This window comes from Heteronotia binoei, chromosome 13, assembly GCF_032191835.1.
Source record: "Heteronotia binoei isolate CCM8104 ecotype False Entrance Well chromosome 13, APGP_CSIRO_Hbin_v1, whole genome shotgun sequence".
NCBI classification, from domain to species: domain Eukaryota; kingdom Metazoa; phylum Chordata; class Lepidosauria; order Squamata; family Gekkonidae; genus Heteronotia; species Heteronotia binoei.
In genome coordinates this window covers 81,938,485-81,953,093 of record NC_083235.1, presented here as the reverse complement: position 1 = coordinate 81,953,093, position 14,609 = coordinate 81,938,485, and the positions used below count along the sequence as shown (strand labels likewise).

Sequence of the window (14,609 nt, the reverse complement as noted above, 5' to 3'; positions counted from 1 at the left end):
CCATATCCTCCTTTTCCCCCTTCTTGAAGATGGGGACATTTGCCCAACTCCAATCTTCCTGCACCTCACCTGTTCTCCAAGAATTCTCAAAAATAATGGTCAGAGGCTCAAAAATTACATCTGCAAGCTCTTTTAGTACTCTTGGATGCAGTTCATCTGGCCCTGAGGACTCTGTTTCATTTAAAGAAACTAGGTGTTTATGTAGTACCCCTATGCTGATCCTAGGTTGTAACTCCATACCTTCATTATGTGTTTTGTTTTTGCAATGTTGAGCACTGTTTCCCTCAGAAGAGAAGACTGAGGAAAAGTAGGAATTGAGCAATTCTGCCCTCTCTTCATCACCTGTTACAATTTCACTTTCCTAACCTCACAATGCCCTCCATACCTTTGCCCTTTTTTCTTACTCTGAAAATAAGAAAAGAACCCTTTTTTGTTGATTTTAGCATCTGTGGCTAACCAATTTTTAAAAAGTTTTATTAATTTCAAGGAATTAGGAATAGGGAATAAGAAAGGATAGGAGTACATATTAGTCTTATTCTGCATAAGAAATACTTTCAAAGAATATAAGTCTACATCTGCAATACTTTCTTAAAATACATAAATTGTCACATATTATTGTCTCTAAACTATGCACCATCAACATTTTGATATGTTATGTTATAAATCTTTTTGTTAAAATGTCTATTGAATTTGACAATTCCAATAAAGGGAGTTTTGTGTTACAGAGTACAGGAAAAAAAGAGATGCAAGTTCACAGCTATAAAAAATACTTTCAAAAATGTCTTCATCTGCAACATTTTAATATTTTAAGTTACAAATCTTTTTTTTTTTAAGTGTCTAATAAAATTGACAATTCCAATAAAGGCAATCTTGTGATACAAAATGCAGGGAAAAAGGCGATATGAGTTAACACCAGAGAATCTTAAGAGTCTTGAGTGTCTAGCCAGGCATAGAATTTCATCCAATATTTTCTTGCTTCTTCCTTTGATTTCCCAGCCAACAGCTGGGACAAAAAATCCAGCTCTGCTGTTTCCAGGATTTTTCCCTCCAAATCCATTCTCGTGGGAATCTCCTGAGATTTTCATTTCTGCGCCAAGAGAATCCTGGCTGCTGTATTGATATGTGCCAACAAATGTCTCATTTCTTTGGAATAGTCCTCAGGAAATATATCAATAAAAACAATTCTGTTTTGAATTGAATCTGTGTCTTCATAATTTTCTGTAATAGTTCATGAATAGTTCATGTAATAGTTCATCCAGTAGTTCTTCACCGTCTCACATGTCCACCACATATGATAAAAGGAACCAACCTGTTTAGTACACTTCCAACATTTGTCAGACATATTGGTATAGATCTTACACAATTTCTGTGGAGTCAAGTACCATCTATAAAATATCTTATACAAGTTTTCTTTAAAAGTTACTTACCTAGTTAATTTAACATTGAACTTCCACAATCTCTCGCATTCTTCTAATGTAATGTTGTTACCAAAGTTTTTCGCCCATTGAACTATACAATCTTTTACAACTTTGTCTTGCGTCTTCATCTGTAATAGATATGCATATAATTTAGAAATTAGCTTTTCTTGAGGGCCTAAAAGTATTTTGTCAAATGGATATTGTTCTGTGTCGAAACCTGTCATCTTATCTTTGACATACCTAGATTCAACTTGCATCCTCAACCACCAGTTCATTTTAATGTCCATATTTTCCAGCTCTTCTCTAGTTTTCAAATGATTATCTTTTCTCAACAAGTCCTCATATCTATAGTTTTTATTTGGTTTTAGAAGATTTGGATGAGTAAATGCTTCCACTTTTTGATAAATTCTCATTTTTAACCATGACCACGTATGATACAAAGATTTTTGAAACCAATGGTTCTTAAAATAGGAATGTTCTTCGATACCACCACATAGTAAGATCATGTCCCTCTAGCAACAATTGTCTCTTGTCATTCAGTAATATCCAGTCTTTCACCCACAAAAGCACAGAAGCTTTATAATACAATTGCCAGTCTGGAAGGCCCATACCCACTCTTAATTTGGAGTTTTGCAGTGTCTTTAGTTTGATTCTAGGTTTTTTGCCTTGCCAAACATATTTGGAGACCATCTTATTCAGTTCTTGAAAAAAACCACTATTTAGAAATACTGGAATAGTTTGGTACAAAAATAATAATCTTGGAAGGATATTCATCTTTATTAAGGCTATTCTTCCCATTAAGGATAAGTTCAAGTCATGCCATGTTTCCAAACCTTTTTAAATTTCTTTGAGTAGTTTATCATAATTGTCCATTTTTAGATTGCTACACGTATTTGAGATAAGTACACCTAGATATTTGATTATTTTCTCATAAAAAACCCCTGATTTTTTGCTGAAGAGATTGGATTTGTTCTATCATATTCTTTGTCAAAAATTTTGTTTTGTGGTAATTGATCTTCAGTCCTGCCCAGTGACCAAATTGTGTAATCTTGTTTATAAGACAGTCTATTGACTCTATTGGTTGCTCTAATATAAAAACTAGATTGTCTGCGAAATCTCTCAATTTGTATTGTTCACCTTTTATCACTGCTCCCTTGATACTTATATCTTCTCTTATCTGGTTGTTCAATATCTCTAGAGATAAAATAAAAAGTAGTGGTAAAAGTGGACAGCCTTGTCTTGTACCTTTTAAAATATTAATTGCATCTGTTAATTCATCGTTCACTGTCACCCTTGCTCTTTGAAAAGAGTATATTGCTTCTACTGCCCTCGAGAAATTTTCACCACATTCCATACCTTTCAGTTGCTGTAATATAAATTGCCAATGAACATTATTGAAGGCCTTCTCAGCATCCATGCAGATTCAAGCCAGTTGTTTCTCTGGATGAGTTTCATAATATTCCAAAATATTACAAACTGTTCTAACATTGTCTTTCAAGTATCTTCTAGGAAGGAACCCTGCCTGATCTTGGTGTATTGTAGACTGCAGAACTTTGTGCCAATATTGCAGCAAAAATTTTATAGTTCACATTTAAAAGAGAGATTGGATGATAATTTTTAATATCTTTCAAATCTGCATCTTCTTTTGGAATTAAAGATATTGTAGCTTCTTGCCGTAAAGCTGGTATTTGGCCTTCATCTTGAATCTTTTCAATGAGACGCTTAAATGATAACAGTAAAGACTCCTCATAAGCAGGCAGTCCATCTGGGCCCGGGGCTTTGCCATTTTTTTGGGATGCCATTACGTCTCCAAGTTTTCTTATTGTTATCAGTTCACTTAAATTTTTTTGCTGTTCCTCTGTAAATTTGTTAAGATTATTTTGTTTAATGTAATCTTCTAGATCTGTTTTGTGGACTTGCTTATCTTCATATAATTTTTTATAGAATTGTTCCACGATTTGACATATCTCTTGTTTTTGTGCTTTCTCTTTATTATTCTCACCTTTCAGGACCGAAATTATTTTTTTGGCCTTTTCTTTTCTCATCCTATAGGCCAACCATCTTCCAGGCTTGTTGGTATGCTCAAAAATTTTTTGTCTAGCATACCTCAATTTTATCTTCATCTCCTCCGTAAGTAACAAGTACAATTGATGTATTTTTTTCACCTTATTTTGGAATTCCTGTCTTGTTTTTTTAAATTCTTTTCAGCTTCTCCAGCTTGTAACATTAATTTTTTCTTGATATCATATCTAATTGCAAGGCCCCTGAAATAAGCTTTAGCAGTATCCCAAACTATTTACATCTTTACATCTTGCGTTATGTTCTGTTTGAAGAAGGATTCCATTTCAACCTTAAATTCTTTAAGAAAGTCTTTATCTTTCAGAATTGAGGTATTTAACCTCCATAATCTTCTCATTGGTGTTCCTTTAAACTTTATCATTACAGGACTATGGTCTGAGATAACTCTTGTTTGAATTTCTGTCTCAACTAGATCTTTGACCAGATTTGTAGAAAGCCAGCACATACCAATTCTTGACCACGTTTGGTGGCTAGGGGAATAGTAGGTGAAATCTTTGGAATTTGGGTATCTTGTTCTCCATACATCAACCAAATCCAATTCTTCTGCTAGTTTCCAAAAACTTACTGGCAATTGGGGACTTTTGCTTTTAGTCTGTTTATGCGTTTTTTTGTTCATTTGTCTATCAGAAACTGCATTAAAGTCTCCTATTAAACAATATTCTACATATTCCAAATTTGATAGTTAAGTCTTGACGTAAGTCTTGAAAGAATTTCTCTTGTTGATCATTTGGGGCATAAATATTTGCCAGTAGAATTTTTTTTGTCTACTGTGATCTCCACTAATAGAATTCTTCCATCTTCAGAGGCATACTGCAATTGTGGGTTGAATTTATCCTTAATATATATTGCCACTCCTCTTTTCTTTTTATTCATATCTGTTGCTGTGAATAAGCTACCTTTTTTATTTTTCAGAAGATGTTGGTCTTTAGTTAGAATATGGGGTTCTTGCAAACAAATTATGTCCATTCCCATTTTTATCAAATATCAGAAAGTCTTCCTCCTTTTGGCAGGAGAGTAGAGTCCATTCACATTAATAGAGACTATTGAAGCCATTATGGGTTTTGCTTATCACTATCCTTTTTATCTTTTTGGGTCTGCTGTCTTGTCGGATATCTCCGTGGTTCATTTGGGTTCATCTTAGGCTAACCTAAGCTCATACTGAGCTTTAGCTTTTCTAACTCTTTCTCTACAAACACTGGTTTTTCATTTATATTCATCCTTGGTTATAAGGCCCTCCTTCCAATTCCTAAAGGAGTCTTTTTTATTTCTCAAGTCTTCAGAGAGCTGTTTATGAAGCCACCTCAGCTTCTTTAGGCTTCTCCCATTTTTTCTTCTTATAGGAATTGTCTATGATGGTGCTTTCAATATTTCATTTTGAAGAAACTCCCACCCCTCTTGAACCCCCTTCTTCTTAAGTATTTCTGACCATGGGATTTTACCCAACATAGTTCTAAGTTTGTCAAAGTTTACCTTTCTGAAGTCCAACCTATACATCTGACTATACAGCTTTCCCCTTCTCTAAGACTGTAAATTCCAAAATCACATGGTCACTACTTCCCAGGGTGCCCACAATTTCCACCACATCAACAAGTTCTTCCTTGTTGGTGAGAATCAAGTCCAGAATAGCAGATCCCCTTGTTTTCTTCTCCACTTTCTGGGAAAGGAAGTTGTCAGCAAGGCAGGTCAGGAATTTATTTGACCTTTTGTTTTTAGCAGAGTTGGACTTCCAACAGATGTCCAAGTAATTGAACTCTCCCATGATCACTGTGTCCCTTCACTTGGAGAGCTTTGCAATCTGTTGTAGGAGTATCTCTTCCAAGTCTTCTGCCTGGCTTGGTGGTCTGTACAGGACCCCCCCCCCAATAATATCACTGTTATTTCTTACTCCTTTTATTTTTACCGAGATTCCCATCTGAGCTGCCATGCTCAGATTCATGTATTCCCTCACAAGTATATACCTCCTTCACATATAATGCTACACCTCCACCCTTTCTTATTTGTCTGTCACTTTTAAATAAGTTGTACCCCAGAATCTTAATATTCCAATTGTGAGTGTCATCTCACAAAGTTTAAATACGGCCTATTATGTCATAGTCTCCTTCCTGTATTAGTACTTCCAGTTCCTCTTGTTTGTTTCCCATACTCTGTGCATTAGTTTAGAGACATCAGAACCCATGTTTTATGCATCCTGAGGGTTTAAGTTTCTGTACATACCTGCATTTTAATGTTACCTAGCATATGCACCACTCTGCAAATCTTTAGTGTTCTTATCTCCAGTTACTTGCATCCTACAAGGCTTTGAATTGTCTTGTTCCCCATACAATTTAGTTTAAAGCCCTCCTTATTAGGTTAGCAATGTTGTTACCAAACACCCTTTTCCCCAGCTTTGTAAGGTGCAAACCATCTCCCGATAGAAGACCACCATCTTGAAAGCATAAGCCATGGTCCAGAAATCTGAATCTTTCTTGATATCATCGATGTAACCAGTCGTTTATTTGAAGTATTCTTCTTTCTCGTCCTAAGCCATGATCTTCAACGGGAAGAACTGACGAAAACATAACCTGTGCTCTGACCCAGAACTGCATAGTCTCTTTTAATGTGTTCAAGGCTGTGACAGGCAGTATCATTTGTTCCTTCATGGATCAGCAGGAAAGGATAATAATGCATGTTCTTGATCAATCTTCCAATCCTTTTTGTCACATCCTTAGTAAGTAGTCTTAAATTACCACCACCCTCCTCTTCCTGTATTGGGGAGCAGATCCTCCAGGCTTCTTATCCACAGGATCCTGAGAAACTTTTTTCAAGTGGAAGCTGGGGATGTAGACCTTGTTTCAGTGGTTCAGAATCAGTTTCTGTGGGAAGATCCTGGAACCGATTGCTGAGCAGCAGAGGCTCAGAACATCTCCTGATTTTCCTACTCCTTCGAATTACATTTTTCCACAAACCCTCCTGTGTTGGGTTCTCTTCCATTTGCTGAGACATTGCTTCCTCTTCCTCTTGTCCTTTCAAGAGCACTTCATGGGTTCTGTCAAGAAAATCATCACCTTCCTTTATACACTGTAGTGTGGACAATCATGCCTCCAGTCTCTGAATCTTTTCCTTCAGCAGGGCTACTAACTTAATAATATAATAATAAGTTTTTATTTATACCCCACCCTCCCCACCAAGGCAGGCTCAGGGCAGCTTACAAAGCATGATATAATATCACGGTATAACAATAAACAGATAATAAAATCAATCAACAACGGTATAAATACAATATATAAATTAATATTAAAAATAAGCTAAAACAATACAATGGTGCTACAATCTCTGTTTGTCCAAGACAGCGTAATATTAGTTCTGGTTCCATCTTAAAAGGCTAATTGGAAGAGAGCAGTTTTGCAGGCCCTGATTAAGATCCCGTAGGGCCTGCACCTCTTCCGGCAGCTGATTCCACCATTGGGGTGCTTTTATGGAGAAGGCCTGCTCCCTGGTTGTTTTAAGTTTGGCCTCCTTAGGGGAACATATGGAGAGAGGCAATCCCTAAGGTAGGCAGGTCTTCGGCCATATAGGGCTTTAAAGGTGATAACCAGCACCTTGTAACAAACCCGGTATATGATTGGCAGCCAGTGCAGTTCCCGCAGCCTAGGCCGCACATGTTCCCACCGAGGTAGTCCCACTAGTAGCCTGGCTGCTGCGTTCTGCACTAGCTGCAGTTTCCGAGTTCAGTACAGGGGCAGCACAATGTAGAGGGCATTACAGTAATCCAATCTCGAGGTGACCGTCGCATGGATCACTGTTGCCTGGTTGCCTCGTTCCAAGAAGGGGGCCAGCTGCCTCGCCCGTCTAAGATGAAAAAAGGCAGACTTGGCAGTGGCAGCTATCTGGGCCTCCATTGTCAAGTAGCACTCCCAAGCTCCTGACTTTGTGCACTGGTACCAGTGGCACCCTGTCAAAAACTGGAAGGGGGATCCCTCCTTCTGGACTGCTGCGACCTAGGCAAAGGACCTCTTTCTTCGCTGGATTCAATTTCAACCTGCTCAGCTTGATCCAATCAGCCACAGCTTGCAATGCCTGGTCCAGATCTACAGGGACGTCAGCAGCCCGGCCACCCATCAATAGATAGAGCTGGGTGTCATCAGCATACTGGTGACAACCCAGCCCATGTTCCCGGGCAATCTAGGCAAGGGGGCGCAATGTTAAATAACATTGGAGAGAGAACCACCCCCTGGGGCACCCCACAATTAAGTGTGTGCCTCTGAGACAGCTCTCCCCCAATCGCCACCCTTTGTCCCTGACCTTCAAGGAAAGAGGAAAGCCACTGTAAGGCTAACCCCTGAATCCCTGCATCGGCGAGGCGGCAGGTCAGCAGCCGGTGATCAACCATATAGAACGCTGCTGATAGGTCTAGCAAAAGCAATACCGCCACACTGCCTCGATTCAGATGTCGCCGGAGATCATCCATGAGGGCGACCAACACTGTCTCCATCCCGTGGCCTGGGTGGAAGCCAGACTGAAAAGGATCTAAGGTGGAAGCATCATCCAGAAAGCTCTGCAACTGCAACGCCACAGCCCTCTTTAAGTTGCATGCTCGGTGGAAGCAACAAGTCCATCTGGTGACTTGCGATACAGGCTGGAAAACTGGGCTGAAACCAATAAAATGAATTTTAAAGGGATAAATGTAAACTTCTACATTTAAGTAAAAAAAATTCCCATGCATGGTTATAGGATAGGGGAGAGTTGTCTTAGCAGTAGTATGTGTGAAAAGGATCTAGGGGCTTTAGTGGACTCTTCACTGAACATGATTTAACAGTGTGATGTGGTGGCTAAAATGGCAAATGCAATATTGGGGTGCATTAACAGAAGTATAGTGTCTCGATCACGTGAAGTGATGGTATTGCTTTAATCTGCTCTGGTAAGACCTCACCTGGAGTATTGTGTTCAGTTTTGGGCACCACATTTTAAGAAGGATATAGACAAGCTGGAAGGGGTTCAGAGGAGGGCAACAAAGATGGTGAGGGTGAGGAGACCTTGGTCTCCTACAAAGAACGGTTGAAGGAACTGGGCATGTTTAGCCTGGTGAGGAGGGATGAGAGGTGATATGATCACCATCTTCAAGTATTTGAAGGGCTGTCATATATAGGATGGTGCAGAATTGTTTTCTGTTTCCCCAGAAGGTAGGCCCAGAACCAACAGGTTGAAATTAAATCAAAAGAGTTTCTGGCTCAACATTAGGAAGAACTTCCTGACTGTTACAGCGGTTCCTCAGTGGAACAGGCTTCCTTGGGAGGTGGTGGGCTCTCCTTTGGAGGTTTTTAAACAGAGGCTGGAATGCTATCTGACAGCAATGCAGATCCTGTTAATTTGGGGGGGGGGGGGGGCGGTATGTGTGAATTTCCTGCATTGTGCAGGGGGTTGGACTAGATGACCCTTGCAGTCCCTTCCATCTCTATGATTCTATGAGCAACTTCTTTTGAGGAAAAATGGTTCCTATTTATGGAGTATATTTCAACTCATTATATCCTGCCAAGCAATCTAACTTATAGACTGATTCGCTCTATAAATCTTTAAATTGCGTGTGTGTTAGTCTTACTTGTATTTTACTTATTTACTTAAAATTTCTCTCTCTCTCTCTATTTTCATTGGATTTGGGATGATGCCATTCAGTACTTCCATGTCATGATTGAATGGTAGCAATCTAGATTACATGAAATGGATTTTTATTCTTGAAGTCATTGTCATATTGAGATTCCTAGTTGTACAGTATAAGATTTATTGTGCTTATATTCTCAGTAGTTTCTATTGGATGTTGCTTAAATGATTATTCATGTACATGTTCTGTATCGTCAGCATAGCTTACAATAAAATATTTGAATTTTTTTTTTTTTTAAAAAAAGCAACTGCATCAAAGCTAGTACAACCATGATACATCAATAGGCATGTGTTAGTTAGAGCTTGCAGATACCATAACAAAGCATGACAGAAACTGTGAGGGTTCTTAGAGTAACTTGAAATGGTCTGGTTTACAATAAAATATTTGAAAAATTGTTGTTTTTTTTAAAGCAACTGCATCAAAGCTAGTACAACCATCATACATCAATAGGCATTTGTTGGTTAGAGCTTGCAGATACCATAACAGAGCATGACAGACATTGGGAGGGTTCTGAGAGTAACTTGAAATGGTCTGGAGCTGCTGAAGATCACTAGGGCATTTTGCAGTTTGCATAGATCAGGCTTTAACCATGCCAAAATGAAAGGAGGCATCTAATGACAGAAATCAAGTATTCTCACAGTGGGACAAATTTTTCCAGCTGTTGCAATTAATTACCTAAAACAATGAAGTGCTATCTAAAATTGCAGACTAACCAGGGCCATGGTAACCAAATGGAAACTAGTTTCAGAAATTTTTAACTTGCAAATCTGTTACAAAATTTAAAAGCTGAAAACCCCTTTCTTCCAAATACGATTGGTTAATACATTTATTCATTTATCTGTGTTGTACTGAAGTTTCAAAGTGGTGAACAAAATGTCATCAAATTCTTTGTAAAACCCTAAAATGTCAAAGATTAAAAAAAAAAAAACAGTATCCAAATTATAGTATCCAATATCCAAATTACAGATAAAACCCACAAACAAAATATACAACATCAGATAATGGATGGACAGGTCAACAAGAGCAACTAGAAGATATCTCATTTGCCAGAGTATATAATTTTAATATAATTTTAATAACAGTATAAAATTTTAATCCACCCTTCAGAATGTCACCAGTGCTGCACTTAGATAAATCTCTGTAGGTGGAGAGTTCCAAAGTTCAGCGGCCGCTGTTAGCAATAGTAAGCCAATGCCATGTCTTTTCTCTTATGCCTCTTATTTGGGCTCTTTTCCACAGAAGCTTGGATTGAAAAGCCCTCGTTTGGAAAACTCCTGGAGGAGCACCTAACAGTCAGTGCCCGGGAGATTGCCTTCCCCATTGAGGCATGTGTCACCATGCTCCTGGAATGTGGCATGCAGGAGGAGGTCTGTACTGAGGCAGCCGTCTTCTCTCTTTGACTTATCAGTTCATGCTAAGACCTGTCCTGTTAGCCAACATGGCACCCAGGAGACCCCATCTCAGCATTCTGTAAGCCATATCCATGCTGCAATTATGAGTATTTTCAAGCAAGGCTTAGATTTCTCCCATCTGTTTCAGGGCCTGTTCCGGGTGGCTCCCTCAGCCTCCAAGCTCAAGAAGCTTAAGGCAGCCCTTGACTGCTGTGTTGTAGATGTTCAAGAATACTCGGCAGACCCTCATGCCATTGCAGGTAAAGGAAATTATTGTCTTGGCATACTATACTGACTTTTTCGTTAGTTTCAGTACCTTGAATTTGTCAATGTAGATACTCTGTACATATTGTGAAGGCCACTGCTTTATTTTGGATCCTTGTATATTGTGGAGGTTGAAATATTCCAAGAATGCCTCCTTAGTTGAGGGGTTTTCCCCTGAAAGTTTTAAAGAAGGAAGTGATTAGACGGCTGTTTCAAAAAGCCATTGTTGGATTGTCAAGTAATGGCCATTTTTAGGCAGTTTCATAATACACCATTTCTGGGCAAGAACATAGAGTGAGTCATGGCTGACAAGCTCCAGAAAGACCTGGATGGTGCATCTCTCATAGATCTGCTTCAATCTGGTTTCAGGCTTAGCATTGGGATGGAAAAGGCTTTTGCATCTCTGGTGGGCAAACTTTGTTTACAGCTGGATAGGGATCATACCTGTTTGGAGACTGTGCTCTGGCTATTCTGGTCCCTCCTACAATAACTGTGAGGCTTGACAGTTGTGTTGTGCTTTACATGGAACCTGTTCTCTATAGCATAAGGGAATACCTTCCCTGTTTAGTGTTACCTGCTACATATTACTAAAACAGATCATGACCTCAACTTTTGCCATGCATAAGAATTCATGAAGAAGAAGAAGAAAATCACCATTTTGTAGTAATATGACCAATCAAGGAGGAATGTAGTGGAAACCCCCTACAGCATTTACGCACAGTTTCCTCCAGACGAAGCAGATGGTGATCTGAATGTGGAGTAGGTTCTATGCACATATGTATTACTGGTTCCTGTTGATTAAGAAGTGTTTCAGCAGCATCTATGTGTTCTCTGCTGCCCAAAACCAATAGAAAGGCAGCAAGAAAATCTGTCTTGAATAATAAGTAGAAAACTCTCTTTGCCTTGGCAGTGTAAGGTTTGTGTTTCTTGCTTAGGGGCCCTGAAGTCCTATCTCCGAGAGCTGCCAGAACCACTCATGACATTTGAGCTCTATGAAGAATGGATTCAAGCTTCCAAGTGAGTTCATTTAGGAATTCTCCTTTGGTGATGTCTTCCCTATGAAAACTATTAAATCAAAGAAGATGGCAATTTTAAGAAGCCCCATTAAAACCAATCAAATTTATTTCCAGGTAAAAATGCATAGGATTGTGTTGCAGGAAGCTCTACTTTTACTCCTCCTCGTGGACTCCCCCTACAAGCCTCCAACTTTTGACTCAAGGACACTAACTACCGTATCTATGACACTACCAGTTAGTAACAGGCTGGCAGCAACATCCCTTTTCAGGAAATGGCTAGCAGTTTAATCATGTTTGACATATTAGAACATGTTCCCATAGAAACCCCACTTCTTGAATGTATTTTAACTTTTATAAGGTTTTTATTGCTAGCCTCATAGGCTTTACACAGGCCTCAGATTCAGTGGGAGCTCACAGGAGCACCGCTCCTGAACCTTTCTAAGAGTTCCACCTCCACCTTCTGAGAGTTCCACCTCCTTGTCCATTGAGTAGTATGTGCAGCTGCATAACAATTCCTGGATGAGCTCCAGCACCTATTTTTCTACAAAACAACCCCTGATTGTACATAATGTGGGTTTTTTATAATTGTTACTAATCAATTAGAATCTGCCATGGGGTGATGAGTGTACTGTAGACTATAAATACTTCCAGTACATACACAGGGGTAGTTTGGTAACATGTGAGTAAACTCAAAACTACATGCCACCCTACAACTCATGTGAATGTACAAGGGAACAGCATATTTCAAAGGCAGATGAATTATGTTTAATTTGGTCACAATGATTCTCTATGGCTTTCTCCTGCTTTTCATGGAAAACCCCTAATCCATAATGCATCTTGAAATCAATGGGATTTCAGTAGGATTGGAGTATGACTAACATCCTCTGAATCCAGCGGTCTATCTGTTAACTTCTTATTCCAACTTCCAGAACACTTCAGCAGATTCAAACAATGGCCATAGTTGTTGGTTTGTTTTTGATAGTTGGATTTTTTCACTTCAAGTTTGGTGCCCATGCCAGAATAACTGCTTGTCAGTAAAACCAGATGTTTTATTCCAGTTTTCAAGCTTGCCCTAAGGTTTCTCCATGAGATTTGGCATAGGAAACGTAGCCCCTAAATCCTACCAGGTGTTGTTGGCTCTTTAAGTTCACTTCATTCTTCTCTACAACATGTTCATAAATCATATCTTGGGATGAGATCAGGGAATTGTCAACTCAGGCTAAGTGATCATGTAGACAGGCCCTCAGTGTGATTGTTTTGACATTGAATGAAAAGTAAGCAGTGGCTGCATTCCAGTCAGAGGAAATATGAAGCACTGACAGCCTTCCCAGAAGTGACTGTTCTGCCGAAACCATGACAGATTTCACATCTGGAATTAATGGAAGGCAAATGCTATTCTTCCCTCTGTGTCTGTCTTTACAGCTGAGTCTGTGTTGCTGCCTCTGATGTAGGCAGAAGAGAAAGAGATGCTTTGCCTGCAGACAGATGGAACCCTAGTGCCCTTAATCCAGGACTGCTCATGACCCTGTGCCGTATTAATTCTTTTTTTTGCCTTTTAGCATTCAGGACCAAGACAAGAGAATGCAGGCTCTGTGGAATGCCCTTGAGAAACTGCCCAAGGCCAGCTTCAACAATCTAAGGCAGGTTTATGCAGCTGAAGGGAAAATCTTTGCTATCTAGCATTTGTTGATTTTTTAATTTTGTGGTTTACACTGCGGGGGGGAAAAAAGCCATCATTTCAAGATACTTGGTAGCAGGCATTGTTGAAACCTAGGCAACAGAGGAGAGTCAACACAGCTGCCGATAGGGGTTTGTACCTCATAGTAAAATGTTTGGAAGCCCTGTTCTTGCATGATACTCTCCCGCTTTCCCTTGCATAGTAACTGAAGCCAATTAGTTTCAATTCCCAGTGAGATCATTGGAGATGTGTTCTACCTCTTGGTCTTGGGAGTGCCAAATATGACTGCAGAACCAACACTTTGGCCTGCCAAAATATGTGGTATATCAGCCATGCTCCTGCAATCCTATGAAGCATCTGTCAGATATTCAGTATCACATATGCCATTTTTGTGCCTGCTCTTTCTTATCAAGAGGTACTGATGTTTCTAGTTGCAAAAGCCTGACTGGTTTCAGAGAGTTTTTTCTGTTGCTCAATAAAATACTAACTGCTCCTCCTCCTCTGTAACATGAATGCAGGAGGAGCCTCTGGGAGAAGCATATACTGGCTCTGAAATCTTGCTAAATCTAAAGCCACCCTATTAATTTTGTCAGGAGGCCAAACTTTGCATTAATGCAAGCTGAGCCACAGAGGCTCAGAGCAGGCTAGGAGTACTCTGATAGAGAACTGTTGGTCCTTTGCAATGCCTTCTGATGAACCTTTGGCCTCAGAGTAGGAATTCTTTCCTCAGGGATTTTTTTTTTAAAAAAAAAAACCCAGCAGGAACTCATTAGCATATTAGGCCACACACCCTGATGCCACCAAAAGGATGGTCATCCAGCCATGCTTACCTCATAGAGTTTCTGGTGATTGATGCTGGAAGTTGTAGAGAGAATAAAGATATTATAGTCACTCCAGCACTTAATCACTTAGCTTTAAAGCAGTTTTCAACATATAGAGGTTGCCATGTTGCTAATTTTTTAAACAGAGAAAACACAACACTGAGAAACTCAGAACTCTGTGTGTTTAAATTTCCGAACATCCTCTGAGGAATAAAGGAAGCTGACATAGAGGGGGTTTTTCATATACCTTCAAAAGGTGAGAAATTAATTATAAAGCAAAAGTATAAAAAGGGGAGATGTTTCATTT

The 14,609-nt window shown here is 39.3% G+C and overlaps 1 protein-coding gene across 8 annotated transcripts in view; it reads left to right on the top strand.

Annotated features, from left to right (window-relative positions):
• ARHGAP44 (Rho GTPase activating protein 44) overlaps positions 1 to 14,609 on the top strand; it is a 385,723-nt gene that overhangs the window by 222,352 nt on the left and 148,762 nt on the right. For all 8 annotated transcript variants that reach the window (XM_060252571.1, XM_060252572.1, XM_060252570.1 and 5 more), the window contains exons 10-13: positions 10,372 to 10,499; positions 10,672 to 10,783; positions 11,723 to 11,804; positions 13,363 to 13,443. In XM_060252571.1, the coding sequence (XP_060108554.1) occupies positions 10,372 to 10,499; positions 10,672 to 10,783; positions 11,723 to 11,804; positions 13,363 to 13,443 (403 nt within the window). The remainder of the gene's footprint in view (positions 1 to 10,371; positions 10,500 to 10,671; positions 10,784 to 11,722; positions 11,805 to 13,362; positions 13,444 to 14,609) is intronic.